The following is a 21592-nucleotide window of genomic DNA, read 5'->3' as shown; positions in this document are numbered from 1 at the left end:
ATACTATCAAGTCAAAAGAGTAACTACTTCAAAACACAGAAACAACCTACTTTTTTATCCATAAACATTTTGCAGATGCACAAACATCCCTACAAATGATTTGGAATCTGAATTTAAGTGAATGAAAATTGATGGAAGTACTATGATTTAAAGGAACTTAGTATTTAATTTAGTAAGAAGAAGACTCTATGAATTTTCAAAGAAAATCCTCAATATGTGATAAGGATGATATTGTTGTAGAAAATCACTTACAAAAAAAATTTAATACATTTTATGGATTTAGAATCTGTGGTATGACTTCTCCTACACGGTTAAATAACTAAGACCAAATTTTCAAGCACTACAGTAATTTACGTGCTGCTCTCCTCTTTTCAAACATACTATTCACGGTTAGTTTTCTAGTTCTATGCCATTTAATTCAGAGAATAAATAAGATCAAGAAAACCAGGAAAGAAGAGAAATATATTATCATATCAGAAAACAAAAACAAAAAGGTCTCAGTGTGACATTAGATTGAACTATTCTTCAAAAATTTCAACTACATTCCTTTAACTTTTATATATGATTTTGTACTTCTAAGCAGGAAAACGAATGCTTCTCAGCAATATGTCCATCTTAAAGTTTACTACTTCTAACATATCATGGTGAGGATGACTCCCCCTGGCTTATATTTGCCATATATTTCTTCTATTAGTAGATCAGATTTTTTCTTTTGAATGACATTTTGCCCACACATTTTCTACCTTACAGTAATTTAATATCATTAAGCTTACAGTTCAGACGAAGGGATACCTTTTTATATTTGTCCTTAAAAAATGTCAGATGATGAGCCAGATGATGTCAAGTAATATGGGAATCATTTCCTGAATAAATCAGTATTTTCTTGAGAAATTAGTGATTTTATTTTGAAGGCATTAATCATCTGTTGCACAAATTTGTTATTAAACTATAAGCCATAAGTTCAGACACTACTACATAAATTGAAAGAACATGACCTCTTCATGAAATTGAATCAGGTGTAGCACACAGCAATGTGAATTCAGTACTGCAGAATTTTATGATAAGCTATTAACCTTCACAAGAAAACCCATGTCAAAAATACTAAAGTGACCTACTTACATGCTCTCATTAGGTGAAATACTGTCATTTAGATAAGAACCATTGCTGTTCTCCATTTCTGCTAGCCTGTGGAAAAATAAACATACTCATTAAAATAAATTCTATTTTCCAGAAACTTTGTTTGCTCTAACATTCCTGAAAAAATTAAAGAGTTTGATGGTTTTGATGACTTAAGATAATTTGAAACTCAGACGAATTTACATTCTGTGTTGATTATCAAAAAGCGTTGCAATAGGCAATCATGAATAATTGTGTTTTTCAATACAATGACCTGGCTAAACTCACTTTTCAGCTCTTTAAATTTTCAACTCTGTCTCTGAGGGTTTATTGAATTCCTCATGATTTATTAATTCCAGAAGCAAAGAAAGGCCTTAAAATGCCAGGGGATTACACCGATTGTTTTGTATCTGGCAATGCCATCATCAGAAGTGAAATAATTAGTCATTTCTCATTAGTTTTCAACAGCTAGCCCCTTCTAAACATACTGCATAATTCCAGGAATATCTCTACTTATCAAGTGATTTGGGGGGGACAGAAAGAGAAGGTTGTAGTAACATTATCTCAATCCTTGAAAATTTGTTTACTTGGTGGAAAAGCACATTAATTTTCATATCTGTGCAATTAACCCACTTTTTGATTCTTAAGAGCAGTATGAAAGTGGACAAGTGATATACCATGATTTTTATTCACCAAATCAAGGAGAGGTCCTGTTTGTGGTAGTCCACGTGGTTAATTACTTAACATTAAAATAGCATTTGAGATTGATGTAGAGTTTGGAGACTTCTGCTCTTCTGATTTGCATGATTACAATGGGGTCTACATTGAAAATGAAACCCTGTGCAGACTGAGTGCATAGCTTAATGAAGACCCCCAGGGAACCTAGAGGTCATTTCTAACCACACACACATGCGCTCTGGCATGCAAGTTAGTGGACAGGCTGGTTAGTAGCAACCACAGGTTAATAACCCTGCAACCCAGAGCCTGGAGGAGAAAACCCCAAACCCTACGTTTCTTTAAGACCCGCTCAGGCAGCACCTAGCCTTTGGGATTTTTTTTATATGACTGTTTAGAGAAAGATCTGCCTAATGTCCAGCTGGTCTCATACCTGCTAGCATAATGTTCAATGCGTGAATGAGTATCATCATGTGAAAGCTGAGGGGACGAGGCAGGCCTATAAGGCAGAAAACACTGATTAATCACAAACAATACCCTTTTAAAAGTAAAAAGACACTTAGCTACTTCTACGTCCTCACACCTCTATGCCTTAGGCTTACGCTGTGTTTGATAAACAGCACATTATATCTGCGAGGCAGGAGCCTCCTCAAGCCGTCACGCAGCGTTTTGTGGTACAACACGGCGCTTTGACCGTCTGGCAATCCATCCGTCCGTTGCAACGATGACTCCTCACAAAAAACCCTGAGAAACCTTTTTCCAGAGGATTTGGAGATGAGATCTTGCCCCTGTTTTCCTCTCACACTTGCCTCCTCCATTTGTAATTGCATCTGGCTCATGGTCGCAGGCCTGCTCTGGAGGCCCTGACTTGAGGTCTCCCTGGGAGCCTTTCCTCTGCCTCCCCCCTGCCCAGGACATGTCCCTAGCCCAGCAGCAGCACGTTTCACCTGAAAGAGCCTGCAAGTGCTAGTCCACCAGAAGTCAGAAACATAAAATGGCCAAAATTGGCCTTTAATAACACTGAAGAAACTGATGATTCTATCTTGCTTCTTTCCACAGTTGTGACTTGAACCATAGAGCAGCATGTTATACAGGACACACTGCCCATTACATTGGGTTCCCTGCCTAATGAATAAGATTTTTTTCTGTCGATCAAAGCTATTCGTGGGACTCTTCTCACAAATTAGATTGTTGTTTCAAACAGCCTCATTTCTGGAGAACACCACCATCAGGGTAGTATCACCTCTGCATTTTGGAGACGGCTGGGCTGGCAGGAAGCACCTTACTGCCATGTGGGACTTTGCATATCTACCCATACCAAGAGGTGCCAGAAACAAAATTAAAAAAAAAAAAAAAACTTTCCAGATTATACAGTAATCTTCTATTTTAGCTAAATTTCAACTCCATCTCTTATGATTCACTTTAGGACTCCTAAGTGAAATTCTTGGAAAGTGTGGTTTGGGCTGGTTCTCCCCAATGGGGACTGCACTGCATCGCAAGAGCAGACAAAATCTGTTTTGTATTACCGGTTATAAAGAAACCCAAACTAATAATCTCACAGTGCTTAATGCTCCTGTGCTACCAGTTTGATCATCCTGCAGTAAATCTCCTAAAAGATCATTATACTTTATTGGTCATTTTCCAGTTTAAAAATCAGCTTGCAAAGGGCTTTATAAAATTAGGATCTTTCAGAATTCATAGAACTATATACTGTATATAAAACAGTCAATGACTCTTCTCAAAGAATGGGAAAGTTTTTCTCTTCAAGATATTACAGACAAAGTACCATGAATCCCATTTGGTTTTACATGAGCTTTGGCCTCCAACTGTACTTTTTCCCATTGCATATTCAAATACTACCATAGCAAACCAGTGGATGAATACTCAGTACAGATTTTCTCAGTACACCAGAGATTCATGCAGACAGGCAATTGATTGTCTGCAACCTGGTATCCTATTTTGTGTTAAGAACGTCAGCACTGAAGGGAAGAGAGGGGAAAAGGATGCAATTTATCCAGATCATATGGCTTTCCAAGTACAATAGTAACTGTTTTCTGATAACTTGATGCTAACCTCATTTTTAATTGCTTGACAGGCAGTACCTGTTAAGCTAACCTAAACCGATACTATCAATGAAAGAAGAGGTTTTGTTTTCAATGCACACACAAATGCTACTGCTAGTACTGTCCACAGATTAGGAAACGTGTGTTAAAAGTAGTTTGATTTTTGAACTGGATCATCCTAGTCCATTTCACCCTGTGATTGCACATATTTGTAACAGTAGAAAGGAAAGGGCAGCACTTGGTTGGGATCAACCGGCAGCTGAGGAACAGAAGTGATGCTCCTTTTGGCAGTAGCACAAGGTAAAATATTGGCACAACTGCATAACAGTATACTTGCTGCTTCGAAACTAAGCTTTATGCTCAGAAGTGAACAAGCTATGTAATATGCATTTTTTGAAGACAGCTCAGTGTTTGTATAACTTGTTGGAGCTTCTTATGTCTCTCTGCCAAGTGTACACATGGGATGAGTCAACATTTCCAGGTTTGTCTCCACTTCAGAATATACTGCAAAGGAGATTCACCCCACCCAGCTTTTTAAAAGCTTGCTTATTAAAGCAACCTGTTGGGAAGCACTGCGGTTTTCACACTGAATTTAGCTGCTCAGAGGTACACAGTTGCCAGTACCTGAGCCAGCTTGAGAATGGCTGTGCTGCACTGCAGGCTGTTGCGTAGACACAGTCTTAGATGACCATCTGTGCAAGAGCTCGCTAGCCTCACTTTCTGAGCACATGTAATCAGCTCACGTAATCAGTTTGAACACTCAGCGAGGAGGCAGAGAAACACAGCCAATATTTAACCAAGATAGCCATTCCTTTTACAAGGACTCCACAGCTGTATTTCTCACGCTGGTGTCTGCAGCAATAGCCTGAGGAATTTCATTCATGTCAAGTGGCAATCGAGTGGCAAACACCTCGTCCAACAATTCCCTGAACCAGTGGAAACCTGGCTGACAGGAGGAAGGCATTTTGTGTGCTATTCAGTATTGCAGTAGATGGATCTTTGAAGTGTAGAATCACGTCAATTGCATTTGTGCCACTGACAGTCCACAGTCCAAATAAAAAGACATGAATTCTCATAAAAAGTGTAAGCTGCCCCTTTTATGCCTGGCAAGTGGAATATACGTGCAGAACACTGTATAATAAGTGACCCAAATAACTAACTTATAACAAATATATATACGTATGTATTTACAAACAAATTCAGATATTTTAACATACGTTGATGTCAGGATGTACCTAGCACCATCGAATGTGATCAGGTTACGCTCTTCTGGAACAATTTGAAGACAAACAGAAAGCTGGTGCAAAAGCACCAAAAAAAGGCAATGATAACCACAGTAAGAGGTTTGTCTGCCAAAGGTGGAATCAGCCCTATAACTGAAAAATAGCTTTAAGGCTGGCTTGCTCAGTAACTTGTGTTGTTACCCTTGTCTAGCACTAAGGAAAGGAACAAAGGTAGTAGAGAAAAAAAAAAAAACAAAAACAAAAACCACAAACAGAAACTCCTTCCAATCAATATTATTATTATTTTTTTAATTTCCTGCTTTCTTGTCAGACCAGATGAAAGGATTGTTCTCAGGATGATACCTGAGTTGGTCTGATAAAAGGTGCTACCTTCCTCCATCCAAATCCTGCCTCTAAGTATTTCTCACGCTTTCTTAAATATTACATGCACATTAAGCTCCCTGAAGTATTCAACACTAAACCTTTGGTGTGAATTTATCAGTGTAGGCATACCATGAAGTTGTTACTGTAAGTGAACTAGTGGCAGTGCCTTACAAATAAGCATGTTATGGCAGCTTAATTTCATGTTATGTCAGACTTAGCAATGGCATTCCATATTACCCAAGCTTTCTTTAGAAGGTTACTTTTAACTTTCCAACTGTTCTAAGGCGTAAGAAATCTAGATACCCAGTTTTGTGTACAATATGCTGCAATCAGCCCCAGATGCATTTATAAACACTACATGCGCCCTAAAGTTCAAAGCCGTTCTATTTCAGCCTGTCTCCAGCCTTCTGGTAGTTTTTGTGGGTGGATCCTCAACCATATGTGGTTTGGAGAAATATGCATTTCATGCTTCCTCAAAGTAGATTTCCTAGAGGACGAGCACTGCATTTGACTTCCCAGTAGTCTGTGCTCCAAATGAAAACTATAAATCAGTATTCCAATGTATACATTTCACTCTTGTTTATTCTACCAAAAATTCAATGAAGGTGCAAGCCATATACATTTCACCATATAGAAATATATAAAATTCTATTTATTAGTCTCTCAGTAGTTATCAATATGTGAATTAAAAATAAACCTTATTTAACATTATTCTAAAATCATCCATGTAACACTAGTAGTAGCAAATGCCACAATGGTAAGTTATATATCTTTAGTTCAAGTTAAGGGTGTTACTACAACATTAAGACAATGCATATGCAGGAATGATGCAAGAATGAAAATCCAGTCCACAGTTGAAAAACCCTGCTTTTAACTTCTGAAAAAAAAATAATACAGTAAACATTTTCCCATTTCAACTTGCCCTCACAGAGCTTTTTGCATCTAAAAAACTGTAATAAAATATCCAGTGAGCTTTGAATTAATTGGGGCACATGAGTGTGCAAGTATGCACGGTTGCACATAAAACAAAATTATAGCTTTATCTACAAAACAATGTCATTCCTGAAATTGAATTAAATCCATAAAATTCAATTTGTATCTTTCAAAAAGCATTTAGTGTACATTTAGAGGGATCGACGCTTGTTCAGAAACACAGGCTTTTAAATGACAAACTCGTATAAGTAATAGTAGGACTGCACCAAAATCCCTGTTAATTCAGTGAAAATACATACTCCAGAAAGAGTATACAGTACACATTTCATGATTGCTGGACATTCCTGGATTTATCCCATTTTGTTCATCTGCGATCAAAACATTCCTTTAGAGAGTGTACGAAAGGAAATAATCATAAAGAAAGAAGGAAATGAACTTATGCAAAACTAAACAAAGAAAGAAACAAAAAAGTGAGGGAACGCAGCAGCAGTAGCAGCAGCAGCACACTTCAGCAAAAGTACTCACGCAGAATCTACTGGCCAGAAGTTGATCAGAGTAACAGGACTGCAAGACAAAAAATGAGGAGGTGAAGAGAGAGGCAGAAGAAACTCAGCAGCAAAATAATTACAGAAAGATTAAAAAAAAATCACAACAACTAAAAAACAGAAATCCAACAGACTAACATGAATGACCATGAAGAGCAACCAACCAAAAAAAAGAAAAACTGTATCTAAAATTAAAAAAAAAAAGAGAAAGAGAGCGAGAACAAGCTGTGTGCAATTGCCATTAAACAACTGATCAAACTTGTAAAAAAAGAAAAGGCAAAACAACAAAAACAAAGGGAGATGGGCTACTCATTAATTTTTCCATGTGTATCATTATTGTGGCTGTTTGTTTGTTTTTTTTCCATACAGACTTCACAGTAATTCAATAAGACTAAATTTATAGGGTGAGAAAAGATGAAATCAGCTGGGAAGCTCTCAAACATAGTAACCTAATTTAAAAAATAAAAGCACAGAAAGATACCCATTTGGAATAAAATAAAAATTTAATGAAGAGATCATTAGTTTCCAAATTGCTGTATCAAACTTAAAAGTTTATAAGGCTGCCAGTAAGCATTTTTCCTTTACTGACTGAAGTGGAAGTTCCTGTGAAGATGGGTGAAAACAGATAAAGGGAATGGCAATTGGAACCCCAGCTTGTGTTTTCCTGCCAGCCGTGGTTAACAAAAAAAAAATGAAAGAAGGAAAGAAAGAAAGAAAGAGGCTTTATGCATTTAGGAAGTGAAGGGAGTTGGCACCAGCTGGGGAGCTCAAAGAGCATACCAAATGAACTGTTTAGACACTTTAGAGCTACTCACGTTTCCATGTTGTCTCCCTCCAAGACAGTTTGCACAGGCAGGTAGCCCATTCGTGGGTGCTTTGCAAAATATCTTTTTGTTCGAAATTTGTTTTTTAGTACCTTGGCAAAGTCACGGACGTCTTCTCCGGAAGTTGTCTGAAAGCCACAAATCATAATGAAATCATCTTTCATGAGGTTATTATTTTTAGTTGCCTCATCCTTTGATGGGCCATTTGAAGGAGCTGTGGCCATGCCAAGCAGAGCTGCCAACGACTTGGACTCCAGAACCACACATTCTATTTATTTATCACTGTCACCTCAAAATGTACTACCAAATGGCACAGCTAGTGGGGAGAAGAAGAGAAAGGGGAAGTTCCAAACACCTGTAACAGGCTCATGCCTCTTCTCAGTGATTTGATGAGGACAAACAATAACTAAACAAGAATCTGGAATTCCCTCAAATTGCCTGGGACCCTCCGCCTGCTTTCTTGTGCAGCAAACAGCTGTAACAGAGCACACTCAGCCAGCCTGAGGGACCCACAGGCTGCTTTACTGGCTGGATCCCGACCCTTCCTGCATGCTCTTTGTTTCCACCTCCTGGATTTGTCAGTCCCTGAAAGCCAAGCCAATGCTTCTAGTACATTTTCTTTCCAGTTTCCTTTCTCAGCCTCCTCTGCCATTAATATTTTGGTCAAAGAAAAACAAAAAGCAGACGAGAGCTGCTCAAATCTCTTAAATCAGTTATTTTTTTTTCTTGCGTATATCTAATCTGAAGCTAGCAGGCATTTAAGATCAATAACCTAAGGAAAGCACAATTTACACAAAGTTTTCTACTCTGTTGCCTGCACTCAGCCTCCTTTCTCCCTACAGAGACCAGCAGAGGAGTACAAAGTGCAATTAGTTTCCTAAAGACCAGAATGAGCCAGAAAGAGTTCAAAGGATGTCTGCTGGGAAGATGTAACACTTCTTGCAAGCCTGATTAAGAGCCAGACAATTTTCTGAAGAATTTTAATGGAAGACTTCAGTTACATTAGTCAGGCTGTACTCCACTCTTTACACCTCACAGAGAAGCTCGACCCTGAAATACTGCTTTTCTACAGTAAATTAAGTTCATCCTGACCCACATACCACTATCGCTTCTCCACTGTATCTAATTTGAAGGAAAGAAATGAGGGAAAGTTAATCTTTCTGACATTTTTTAATGAGTTCTATGCCTTCTGTTCAGAAAGGAAGGAGGTGCTGGGATCCATCAGTCAAGCCTACTTTCACAGAGCTGCTGATACACAGATGTGTATATTTTTAGTGACTGCTCAGGTATAAAAATTAAGCATCCCCTGAAAAATAATTTGCAGGAAGACTGAGATGCATTAGCAGAAAGGACAAATGGTCTTCCTCTACTAAGGACACCTACAAGCTTCATGTAAAGCAAATTTGGTTCTCTTTCCAGTCAATCTTGTATGAAAATTCAGCATGATCAATGACTGGCAGAGAAGAAGTATATCAGAACCTGCAAGTCAGTACAGCAGCATTTGTATTTTCAAGAAGCTGAGGTAATGTTCAAAAATATTTCAATAAATTTGAAGTAAAGCCATTTTGGGGAAGATTAAATAGGTCTGGACCACCTAGAGGACTCTGGAAAGGGCGTTTACTGATTTGGCCTTAGAGGCTCCAATAGAAGGGAATTCCCTCTCCTGCATGCCATATGCACTGCCTATTGAGAGTCCCTAAGAAGGTCAGCATCACGAGACTAGCTATAGCAGATCAGCTGGGAACTGAGAAGAACTTTCAATACCTATTGTTGGTATAGATAGATTAAGCACACCTTTCTGTTCATGTTGCTAACGGGTGTAATTCATAAACTTTTATTCCCACTTTGTCTATTTTAAACGTTGTGAACACTTGTAATTGCATTTGACTGTAATTTGATTGTAAGTGTTTTCAGGCACAACGAGTAATAAAGCATTCTTCACTTCAACTTTCCGGGGACATGTTAGCTCCCCTGAACCTTGCATGACAACCAAACATTAAAATAGCGTGCTCGCATAGAAACATTTCAACCTAGTTTGAAAACTGGTATCAGAGGAATCCCAAGAAAAAAGTATGTCTTCTAGTGACAAGCACCAGGCACCTCTCATGTGATCCAGTTTCAATTTCAAAAATGTTCGAGGAGCACAAGAATGGAAAAAAAAAAGTGATTATTTTGTAGACATACTGATAGACTGAGGCTATTCTCAGTGTAACTTCCTGATTTATTTCATAGATGTTTTACTCTACGTGATTTTCAGATTAAAACTCTACAAAACAAAATTCTCAGTAGAATGGGTTTATGAGGAAGAAACAGTGGTGTTTTCAAGCATCCTAGTTCTCCTAAATGAAAGCAATAGCAATATGTAGGCAGCTGGGTCTCACACATTCCAAAACTATTCTAAAACAAAAACTACTTCTTGACATGAGGAGAACTTTATCACTATTAAACCAAACTGTGATAAGTCAGGTAAAGTGCCTTGCCAAACCCTCACCCCAGATCTCAGCCTCAACTGTAAACAGTAGCTGTAGAAACTTATCTCAGTTTGTCATGCTTGCTTCTAACAAGGTCATATTTTTATGCTGGTGAGTTACTGTTTGTTAGACCCAAACAGAAAAACGACGCTACATTGAAACCTCAGTCTAGAACTTTCTTTTGTGCTTTACTTGAAACCTTTTTAAAAGTCACCTCTCTTTGATCAATCACTGCCGCTTTTTCTGTCTAAATAGAAACTAGGGAACTGCCTTGCCCTTATTCTGCCTCAGCCCTTTGCAGGAAAGAAGTTATCGCATCCCTTGGACATTTAGCATGAGTTCTCAAATTCCCCTCAAGCAGAAGCAAAGGCTGAAGTTCTCCACAATTTCTTTGTAGTAAGAGGGAGTGGGAATATACCAAGAGACTTCATTGTGCTCATCTAGCTATTGTAAAGATATGTCAAAGAAGGCACTGCATGTCTTCTGTCTGCTAAAATGCATTCGAAGGTGAGTGATTTGTCTGGAGGAAGAGGAAAAAGTGCTTTCCCATCTGCAAAACTGTTTTCATTCATTTCAAAAACAATTACATACTAGACATGATAGCTTCAGTGGATGTCTTGTTCAGTCACACAGTACTTAGGTTTAGTTTTTCAATAGCAGCAACACAAAAAAAGATCAGCACTTGCTGTGTGTCACATTCCCTTTTTTTCCTAGTTAATCCTACTCTAATTCAGTTTACTGCTGGTACAGCCAGGCACAGCACATGAGCATGGGCTGTGGGAGTTCAGAATTCACAACAAAATTTACAGTCTGTAAATGCTTCTTTACTCTGATTCAGCAATCTGTATGCTGTTGCAAGTTTTCTGTTCATCATCGTGCTAGACTATTAGCAGCCTCTATTGTGAGGAAGAACAGAAACCTGCTAGACTCTGCCCGTGTTGCAATGAGTCGCTTCAGGCTGTGGGAGTGTCTCACAACTTTACTTCATTTCTCACTTTTCACGCTTTCTTTGAACTTTCCTTGAAACACTTCTTAGGAACAGGTAAGGAAACAGCAGCGAGATGTTGTTCTGTGCATTCTCTGCACCGTTTGCAACCTCCCACACCGCCTATGAACAAGAGTAAAAGCAGCGAGCTGCGGAACAAACCAGCAGCCGACTCAGCAAGAATGCACTCAGCTCAACTGGAAGGACTGCTCCAGCACGGCCGGCCAGCCTGGCGGGCTATGGCTGGGATCATGACAGTTTGCTCCAGGAATGCCTGCGATGGAGAAGTCTGTTCAGACTCGTCTCAGCAGTGCTAACATTTCTCTCCAACCTGCACAGCAGCTCAGGCAAATAACCCTTCCCACTAACCTCAGTCCTTGGGGGAAGACGCTGAACAGCAGAAGCCAGTAAATGGTGACAAAAAGTAAGCAAAAGTATATAGGTTGCCCTAGCAAAGAATTGGATTGAACAGTGCCATTTAGATGTTACAATAAATGTTGATAATGTAAATAAGTATCCATAAATTACAACTAAAAAAAATCACTGAATTTACTTTACTATGTTTTAGAGGTATAAATTTTTCTCTCACTTTCCTAAGAAAAACTGTGAGTCTTTACTTCATTTTGGCAATGCCTTTTTGTTTGGATGAAGATGCAAAAACTATTCATGACATTTTATGAGGCTAGCCTATATATAATTTTGATGTTTTGTTTTAACCATTTACATTTGACCAGCAGACAAAAGAACAAGACTAATGACCACATTATCGGATTAGGAAATGAAACCAGTGTGTGCAATAATGCTTCAAGACCACCACACACAATAGCAAAGACAGCTGAAAGCTCAGACATGCTGCATTGTGGAAGGGCCACTTGAGAGTTCCTCAGATTTATGCCCCTCTGCCGTGGTCACAAGAGGCCAAAATGAAAGCAGGACGACACACCGAGAGAATAATAGAAATATTTCTTTGCCAGACGCTTGGTACAGAAGAAGCATTTACACAAAAGTGATCCTTTTGAGAACTGTATAACAAGGGCGAAGACCCTCATGACACCATCCATGCAGCACAGAGTGAATGTGTTGCACTCAACAGAGTGAATTCTGGTCTTCAGAAATGAAATCTAACTTGCTACTCCCAAGAATTTCCCTGGTATTTTATACTGTCTAGTCATCATACAATAAAAAGATACGATCAAATAGTAAAGACCTTGAAAACGCAATTGTAGTGCAGCAAGCAAAAGAAGTGAAGCAACAAACTTGCTGGGGAAAGGAAGAAAAATCTCACATTGATACAGAGAAAACATTGTGATCTAAGATAGATTTGCACAAACCACAGGCTTCTTTAAGGATAAATGAAGTGAACCGTACGGCACTGAACATGGAGCAGTTCATTAGCATGCAGTAACATATTATGACACAGCATTACACAAACAATGAAACTCCAATTTACTTCCAACTATCAGAGTGTCTTTTTACTACACATTAGAAATTCCTGAAATGTACAATTTATAAAAGGCAATTTCTTTACAGGGGGGAAAAAAGCCACTCAAATGCTCTATTACCTTGCACACAGCAAATGAAGTTTTTCCTTTCTACTTAACAACGGGCAGTAAGGGTCAGTAAAACAGCTACTTACTGGTGTGCAGTACTCCACCATGGGATAGTGCATTTTATGACCTTTTGCAACACGGCCAGAGAAGAAGCAACTTTGGCAGATGTCATAGTTAAAGTGCTTTAAGCTTCTGTACCTAAAAGAGGAGGAAAAAAACATGGCTTCAGAGCTCAGAACGTGAATACTTATGTCAGCCTGTGAAGCTTTCTGTGCTATTAAGTGCTCTTCCCTGAGATGTCACACAGCGCACAATACACGACAATGCCCATTTGAGGGACAGGATTGCTGCCTCAGAGCAACAAAGCACAGATGCTTAACAAAGATTTGAATCTTCAAAATGAATCACTCTATATCACAAAATTTCTAACAGAGGGCAACAGTGAAGAGTTCTATCTACAGAATCCCCCTCTCTCATAATAAGCAAAAGACACAAAAGACAGCACAAAGCGTTTTGTTTCTACAACACTAATTTCAGTTTCTGGTTTCCTTCATGACTCCTACCACAGAACTTCTTGAGCAAATAAAATTCAGATAAATAATGCCCTCCTCAACAAGTACCACCAGCAAGCTGTTGCGTGCTGCATACAAGGTAGGAATTTATTCATGTAGTTTCCTTCATCTTCATCAAAATAATTTTCATTTACAGAATGCCATCTCTGCAAGAGTCTGAATGCACTTTCAGGCCATTATTTAAGCTCATCAGTTCTATGAGACAGCTAACTGTTGTGTATGCTATGCTGAAGTGCTTGAAAGACCCAGAGGCATAAGGGTTGTCTTGTTCCAAATACGCTAAGCAGCTCGGTCACAATAACCTCAAAAGAGCATTGTTTTACATGTACTGAGGCTCACAGTATTAGCTTTCTAAAAGCCGTCCAATACAGTGTCTTTTTGTCGAGTGGATAAACAAGGTCTCAGTGACTTGCAAAGGCATAAAAAAAATTCTGCAACAAAATTGACTACCATAATAGAATTGTTACATGAAGTTAAGAGAGAGATGAGATCAGACAAGTAAAAGTAGACACAAACACAGAGCTCCAGTGTCCACTTTCCATGTTTCTGATGCTAACTACAGACTATCCATTCACTCAGCGTCCTTTGATTTTCCAAGTGCTGCATTTTTCCAATTCCATCCACTTGTCATTGGCTGTTTATACAAACTGTGTGAGTAATTCAGTAGTTTCACAAACTGTATCTGCAACAGGAAACTTTTACTTGGTGGATGTGTTGAACTTGTCACATCCCATCCATTGCTCTTCTTCAGTAATGCTTACTATTATCCCAGTTGCAATATGCAAAGGGAATAAAAGCAGAAGGACACGAGTTTAGATGATTAAATAACAGCCTGACTGAAGAAAAAAGTCAGACTCAAAACAAAGCAGTACCTTCATTATTTCCTCTTTCTCACTGTCTGTACAATTGCACAGGAGAAAGGACTGCCCTACTATACATATAAAAGCAACATTCATACTCCCCTATGTTAGAGCAAAATGATGGCTTTTCTATGTGGTACTGCTTGCTGTTGTTGATATGCATTTTAGAAATAAAATTACAAAAAGGTCTTTGTAAACAACACGATACGATGGAAGGAAAAATGCCAGCAGTGAAAGAGGACCATGAACAGAAAGGACAGAAACCATACAAAGCAGCTATTAGGAAGCAAAGTGATAAAACAAGTCTAGGCATAATTGAAAGTGAGTATTTACTTAGCCGTTAAGTGGATTCTCAACAGGCATACCAGCACACAGCCATTTTACCACCCATCGACTTATTCATTGCTATAGTAACCATGGTGTTGATCCAGATGTTCAAACAGATCAGCAACATTTCCAGCACACTAGGTTAATATTCCACCAACCACATTCCTCTGAAAAACGCACAGCATCTTTACATGTCTGTAAATTTTCAAGTCACTTCCTTGTTTTATGACATGATAGAAAGCAGTTCATTAGGATCCAATTCAGAAAATGAAGCTGCATGTCTAAGGCAGACTGAATATAAAGCAAACCCTGTTAGTTGTGCAATTTGTCAATACTTTGGATGAGGCACAGAAGGACTGGAATGGAGAGCAGGACCTAGAGGAATGGCAGCATCTTAACTGATAAGCCATTTTTTGTTCTCTTCAACTTTTTCATCACTGTACCCAGTCTAAGTGTCACCCTCCCTTGTATCCCATCACAATTCTTCTTATCCTGAACATGCATAAAATCAAGAACATGATTTGCCTGGAAACAGAGATGCTGATCCACCAAGCAGTGTAATACAAGGCAGAAGGGGAGTTAGTTTGTACCTGAATCCAATAATTGGGCACTCCTTGCAGATGTTACACTTCGCCTGGTGTTTGGCAGTTTCAGCAGCAGCCACCCTGTGCAACACAGGCAGCCACACCATGGACTGTGGTTCCAGCCTCATCCAGTCCAGGAACAGGGCTGCTTCGATCTCAGGCTTGTTATTGGCCTGGAGCAGAGGGGGAAGAAAGACAAAGGCTCAGCAGAAGGGATTTGTGTAGTACCAGGTAATTAAGTACCAGGTAATCAACAGTTCAAGTCACTGGTCTCCTACCTGCTCCACATCTTTTCCCTGAATACCATCCAGCTTTTCATCCAATCCACCCATCCAAAATAAATAAATAAATAAATAAAAATCTCCAGGATACAGCCTTCAAAACAAGAACCGAACACTATTAACATTTCAAGTCTCTCTTTCTCCTAGTCTCTGTTACAACAGACAGCACTACCATGTACTCTTTTAAAACGAAAATCATCCACTTGAAGCATCTGGCAGCAAAGATAATCCTGTGTTTCCTATATCTCTTATCTGTAGTTGCATAGCAATGTTTCTCACTTCTTATTTTAAGAAATACTGTTTATGTTTTCCAACCCCTAAAAATTGCATGTCTTTTTATCAAAATTCCTTTCTCTTTAACATCCTCCACTGCCACCCTGACCTTTCTTCAAAATGCACGTATAAGGAAATAATTCAAATTCTTTCTCAAGCCCACTGCTGAACATGTAAACTCTCTGCCTCCTTAAATGCCTCAAAATCCCTCTTCCCACCATACCATCGTTAAATTCCTTGTCATTGCCTGGGAACACAACGCAGTTTTGTCCCACAGAATACGATGCATTTAGCCTCGTACTCCATAACCTCATATTCCATAACTTTCTCCTCTTTACCAAGGGCCAAAAAGCCCATTAAAACTTCCTGGCAGTCTTTCCTCTGCTTCCTTCCCATCACATCCTGAACAAAACTAAACTTCATGCACCTGTTTTACAGTACCTTTGAGGAACGTCCATAATGAACCAGATTCCCATTGCACTGTGCAAACACCTAAAGTCATGTCTAGTCCCTACCTCTCAGCATTACAGGAAACAAGAAACAGTAAAGAGATGAGAAGCCACGGGACAGCAACAATCAGCACAGGCAGAGGTCACACTGCACTGTCAGACCAGCCACTGCAAAGAACACTGTGGGATACGGACAAACAGCTTCAAAAGGGATCTTAAGGAATGACTGTGTGAATGTTTGTATGGGAACTCCTCTCTAGCGTTGAAGGTTAGCACCGAGCAAGCACTGAACTGGGTGTCTGGAGCCTGGTTTCAGCCCTGAAGAGACGATGGATAAGGTGGAGATAATGAAGGGTTCCCACTGGGAAGGCAGGAGGGAGCAGGAGGAGGAGGAGGAAGAAGAGGAGCCCACATGGAGAGCAGAAGTAGTGATGGAGCAGGACACTGTCCCACTCTGTAAACCACTGCTATGTGTTATCTTAAATTCATTGACACATTTCAATCCCACCCCACCCAGCATGAACAACATGGTTATGAACCAATTATATTTAAATCCCCTGCCCTTCTTTTTTTTTTCTTTTTTTTTTTTTCTCTAACCATTCAAATACAGTCCTCTGCAAGGCAATCTTTTGTATTTGAAGTTTCACAAGGCAAAGACTTAATTTGTGGTTCCAAACCTATTAGAAGCACTTAAACACATAATAAGCATTAATGTATCATGTATATGGACCACAACAAATAGTGGATTGAGTGTTTTTTCTTAATGCTTGGTCTTTCCCAATTACTTTCCCAATTTCTCATTACATTTGAATTTAGTATGACCTAGCTAAAACCTTTAGTTTCATTCAACTAAAATACAATGCTAGCAACAAATCTGGGGATTTTTATTTCACAACAGACATAAAGGCAGAAAGAGCTAGAGGGAAAACCAATATTATCATTTTTTTAAGCTAACACTGTTTATAATCTTGACAAACAAATTAACTGATCAATACTTGCAGACTGAGAAAAATGCGAAGTCTCCTAGACTGAACTCCTGACCAAAATAAGGAAATTAAAAACAAAAAGACAAAGAAAAGAAAACCACACACATCTCTTGAATAATACATTTCATTAAAACGGACTTAAAATGTTTTTGGTCAGGATTTTCTTCTGGGGTAAACCCATCAAGCCACAAACATATCTACAGTCCTTCAGATGAAGTCCCCTCAGTGCCTGCCCCTCCCTCAAAACAACCTCAGCACCAAAACAGAGAGAAAACTGAAAAAGTAAAGAAACATCCAGGCAACACTGGCAACTGAGTTTGTTCAGAGCAGTGGACACTGCTTTACTGCTTTCCACTGCAGGATATCAATGAATTCAAGAAAAAAAAATTAATTCTAGAAGTCTCTTAAGAGAAAGGAGCATTTATGAAATGCAATCATTTATGTGCCTCTTTTCCAGCTGGCAGCTATGGCAGCAAGGGGCTGGGGAGCAATTTTCTGTGGATCACTCAGTGAGCCAGCATCTGCCAGGAACTACGCTGGCAAACCACTCCTCTGCCTTGTAGACCACTCTAAGGTCCTCTAAGCCTCGAATATTTTAGGAGTATCTCTTTAATATTCCATTTCTAATAGAAAAACACGAAGTGTACTGAAATGCTGCAGCGCAGGCTGCAGACGGAATAAAAATGAGCAGCTCAAAGCACTACTCTGCACTTGTAGTTGCTTTAAATTTGCAGGGAAAACGTTGCAGTGATGAAAGCCCTTCTGTAACGTTCAAAGATCTATTTTAATTTTGCAGTCACTGGCGATTGCCAGCAGTCCCAATGGTCGCCCACACGGAGCTCTGCACCCCGGCTGTACGAAAACTTGTGCTCAGAGAGATTAGGTGCATTAAAATGTATCAGAACTGGTTGCGAATTATATTACATGAAGATTTAAAGCCACGTGGAGAAAAGCTGGTCAGGGTCAGATGGTAGAGGACAGACAGTTCTCGACTGTTCCCTGAGCTGCTATTACGATTTTTTTTTTTTAATAATCTCTAAATCCAGTAAAGGCAGCAGCTGACGGTTTTACATAAGGAAAGAAGTCTGAATTCACGCAGTACATATCTGAACCAACAAGAGTGAGCTGTAAAGAATATTAATGGTTCTTCTCTTCAACACATTTCTGTGGAACTCCCAATTTTTATGGTAATAACAGAGTGAATCATAAAGTAAAATTCATAAAGCCCTTTCCAGCTTACAAGTAACAATTTATTATGGGGGCCATTCAAATTCATCATGCTCCACACATCTGTTTTTCAGTATTTATTCTGCAGGAACAATGGGGAAATGGGAAGTTGTGTGGTGTTGGCATCTTTATACAATACTTAGGAGTTGAATTTTTCTGCTTTTTAAATTATTTATTATTATTCCCGCCTCTTCTTACAGCTATTATTTTAAAAAATACTCTGCACTGTAAGAACTTTATCAATGTATAATATTATATATGCTCCAAAATACAGTCATGATATTGCGTGAACAGCGCAGGATGGTTTTGGACAGTCAGATAACGTAGCATGAATTTCTTATAACACTTTGGATGAGGTACATTGTGTTTAGGTACAAGGTAAGGAACTAATGGGAAATAATTCAGTATTATTAATTTAATGGTGTTTTCCATCTAGGATGGAAAGCTTTACGTTAGTCTAAGTAAATACTATTTTGGACAAACTGAAACTGAGGAATGGGATTCCTGTGAGTTGTTCAAGTTTAAAAATGCAGTACAAACCATGAATAGAAGCCCTGTCTCCCAGGGCTTAGCATCAGACCAAACCCTGCTGAACCTTGTCTTCCACTCGTGAATGGCTTCCCCAGCACATTCGCATTCTCTCCACTGCCAGCTGGCAAGAAAATACAAGTCAAGAATTCATAGTTTCTAAGACTAGTGCTGTTTCACGGGCAACGAAGGGAGGATTATTTCAAAGGTAACTCTGGGTGACGCTAACTGCTTAAATCTTCCTGACTCTTGGAGCAATGCTTAAGGTCATTACTTTGACCCCTTGCATTACAGTTACACTGCTCCACTTGATATTTTGAGTGCTGTGGTAATGAAAAAAGCAAGAATGCAGAAATCATTTAGTATACAGCTTTGTATCATATACAACATCCCATGCACACTTGTAAATCACCATCTTACTCTCCACCTCCCATATCCTAAATCACTTTAAAATAGCTCTTCAAAACAGCTCACTTATAGGACTCTTTAAGACTGCGTCCCAAACTCAGGCACAGGTTCATAAATTCTTACTGAAATAAAACCAGAATTGATGTTTTCTTGACATTTACAGCATAGCAGCTTGAGGAAGGATTTGCTAGTTCCCCTTAGGCCAGTTCTCCTGTGTCAGAGCCAAAAGCAGAGGAAACATCCTACGAACAGAAACATGGGCTGTCTGAATCTCTCAAAAGAGATTGAGTCCCTCAACAGTAACACTGCATCTGTACATTATTTTCATATACATCTCTATTTAACTATACATAGTTATTTGTACACAGTACTGATATTTCCTACCTATGAAAAATTAAAAAAAAAAAAAGAAAAAGAAAAACACCCTAGCAACAACAACAACAGAAAAAGACCCCACAAAACAACTGTCCAAACCACTCAAATCACCGCATGTACAGCCAAAGCCACTATCATGGCCCTGGCCCAGGGTTTGGACTGCCCACACTCCTAAATGGATTAACAGGCCCCTATTTTGTTTTTTGTTTGTCTGAGTAAATACACTGGGTTTGAACATGCAGTTAAGTGGTTGTAAAAACCCTGCCATCTACTTCTGATCTTCACTGACTGAGTGCAAACCTAGAAGTGAAGACTATACAACAGAGTATTAAAATACTTTCCTCTGTCAAAGTGAAATTAAACAAGGTCTAAAATATAGATATGAATTAATTGTACGTATTTTACTACTCCTTAGCTTCACCTGTACCAGTTTTTCATAAAAAGCACTTGACACCCTTGGAAAAAGTATACCTAATACAGCTGATAATCAAGAATCAAACATGCAAACTTTTCTCAGAAACAGCAAGAGACATTTCCATCTGAGCTGCGCTGTCTCTGCTTTCATCTCACGTTTCATAAGTGTCCCAATGTCACGGTAAAGCATACACGGCAGTGATGTGAATACCTAGGTCTCTCTGTATTATGCAAAACAGCACGTTAATAGTTTTGCATCGTGATTTAAACACAATGCTTTTGTCCCTTAGCCCATACAACTCATTACGCTGTTTACTTAAAGTATGTACCCATCACCTACCTGGAAGGCAAGGGCTTTTAGCCCACAGTAATACTGAACTCCCTTGTTTTTTCCTGGATCTACAGCGTACTTTTATGCAGTGTGGGCACAGGCAGAAGGTCTCTATGACCGAGCTCGTTGCTCTCACCAAAAACACCCTTTCTTTGAAGTCCCACAAGGTCAGCTGCACCTGCTCCCTATAGCAGAGACCCCCAGCAGCACTCCCAAGGGAAGCCGCCGGCCCTGCCACCACAGCAAATGCCCCCTTGTCCCCTGCTGCTGTGTGCACCTGGCAAGGCCGTGGCGAGGGCACCAAACACAAGGGGCTGGCAGAGGGATTTCTGAAGCATGCGTTTCCTGCAGACGCTGACACTACTGCAATTTATGGCTGACTTATTATCACCAGAACAACAAAATAAAAGTCTTATAAAGAAAAAAAAAAAAGACATTCCTCACCATGGGCATGAAAAGTCTTAATTTAATTTTGACAGAGTAATGCAACCTGTGAATCCCGGCGCTATTTTTTAAAACTGAATTAATTCCCTGGAGCAAATGGAGGAGATGGTATGGGGCTGCGTGAGGGAGGGCCGTGGGGCCATGCACATGGCACCCAGAGCCAAGTGCCTCAGAGGAGCGCAGCTGAAACCAGCCCAGGCTCGGGTGAGGAAACACAGAGAGGGAAGGCCCTGAAAGAAAATGATGCCTGCACCTTCACTGTGCTCATTCTCCCTTCCCAGTGCAGGAAGCTGAGATGGTATCAGGAGAAGAAAGGATGAGGGAGGAAGCCAGGAGGGGCGGCGCACGCCTCTGCAGGCTGAGATGCCTGTCCCTGCTGGGCACCCCGTGCAGTCCCCCTCGGCTGCCAAGCGCCAACATTGCTCCCCCTCAGGGGCTCCTTTCCCCAGGCACCGCCGCCTCGCAGCACCTCCTACGCCAAAAGCATCTCTCCGCACTCCCCTCCTCCTCCAAATGTCTTACTTCTCTCTGTCTCCATTCCTTGTTGCTTTCTTTCATGTCTCATCCTACCCTGCCTTTCAGTTGCTTTCATCACTGTTATTTCCACAATTTTTCATACTATCTCTCCCTTTGGGTGGGGTCCTTCAACCCAGGCCCTTTTTTTTCCACTCCTTGGTTCCTTCTTCCCATGTTTGGGTTTCTGCTCCTCTCCCTAGAAATCACTCCCTTCTCATACTTTCTTTCCTTGCTTGAGCCTCCCTCCC

The 21592-nt window shown here is 39.7% G+C and overlaps 1 protein-coding gene across 19 annotated transcripts in view; it reads right to left on the bottom strand.

The window, feature by feature from the left end:
- DMD (dystrophin) overlaps positions 1 to 21592 on the bottom strand; it is a 1220482-nt gene that overhangs the window by 33534 nt on the left and 1165356 nt on the right. For 13 of the 19 annotated variants that reach the window (XM_068686720.1, XM_068686735.1, XM_068686714.1 and 10 more), the window contains 6 exons: positions 15119 to 15285; positions 12856 to 12967; positions 7755 to 7891; positions 6920 to 6958; positions 2225 to 2290; positions 1120 to 1185 (listed from right to left, as the gene is read on the bottom strand). In XM_068686720.1, the coding sequence (XP_068542821.1) occupies positions 1120 to 1185; positions 2225 to 2290; positions 6920 to 6958; positions 7755 to 7891; positions 12856 to 12967; positions 15119 to 15285 (587 nt within the window). The remainder of the gene's footprint in view (positions 1 to 1119; positions 1186 to 2224; positions 2291 to 6919; positions 6959 to 7754; positions 7892 to 12855; positions 12968 to 15118; positions 15286 to 21592) is intronic. The other 6 variants (XM_068686725.1, XM_068686825.1, XM_068686824.1 and 3 more) reach the window with 3 other exon arrangements.

The sequence above is a fragment of the Anas acuta genome, chromosome 1, assembly GCF_963932015.1.
Source record: "Anas acuta chromosome 1, bAnaAcu1.1, whole genome shotgun sequence".
NCBI lineage: Eukaryota > Metazoa > Chordata > Aves > Anseriformes > Anatidae > Anas > Anas acuta.
The sequence above is the reverse complement of the archived record's forward strand: the minus strand, read 5'-3'. Positions and strand labels throughout refer to the sequence as shown.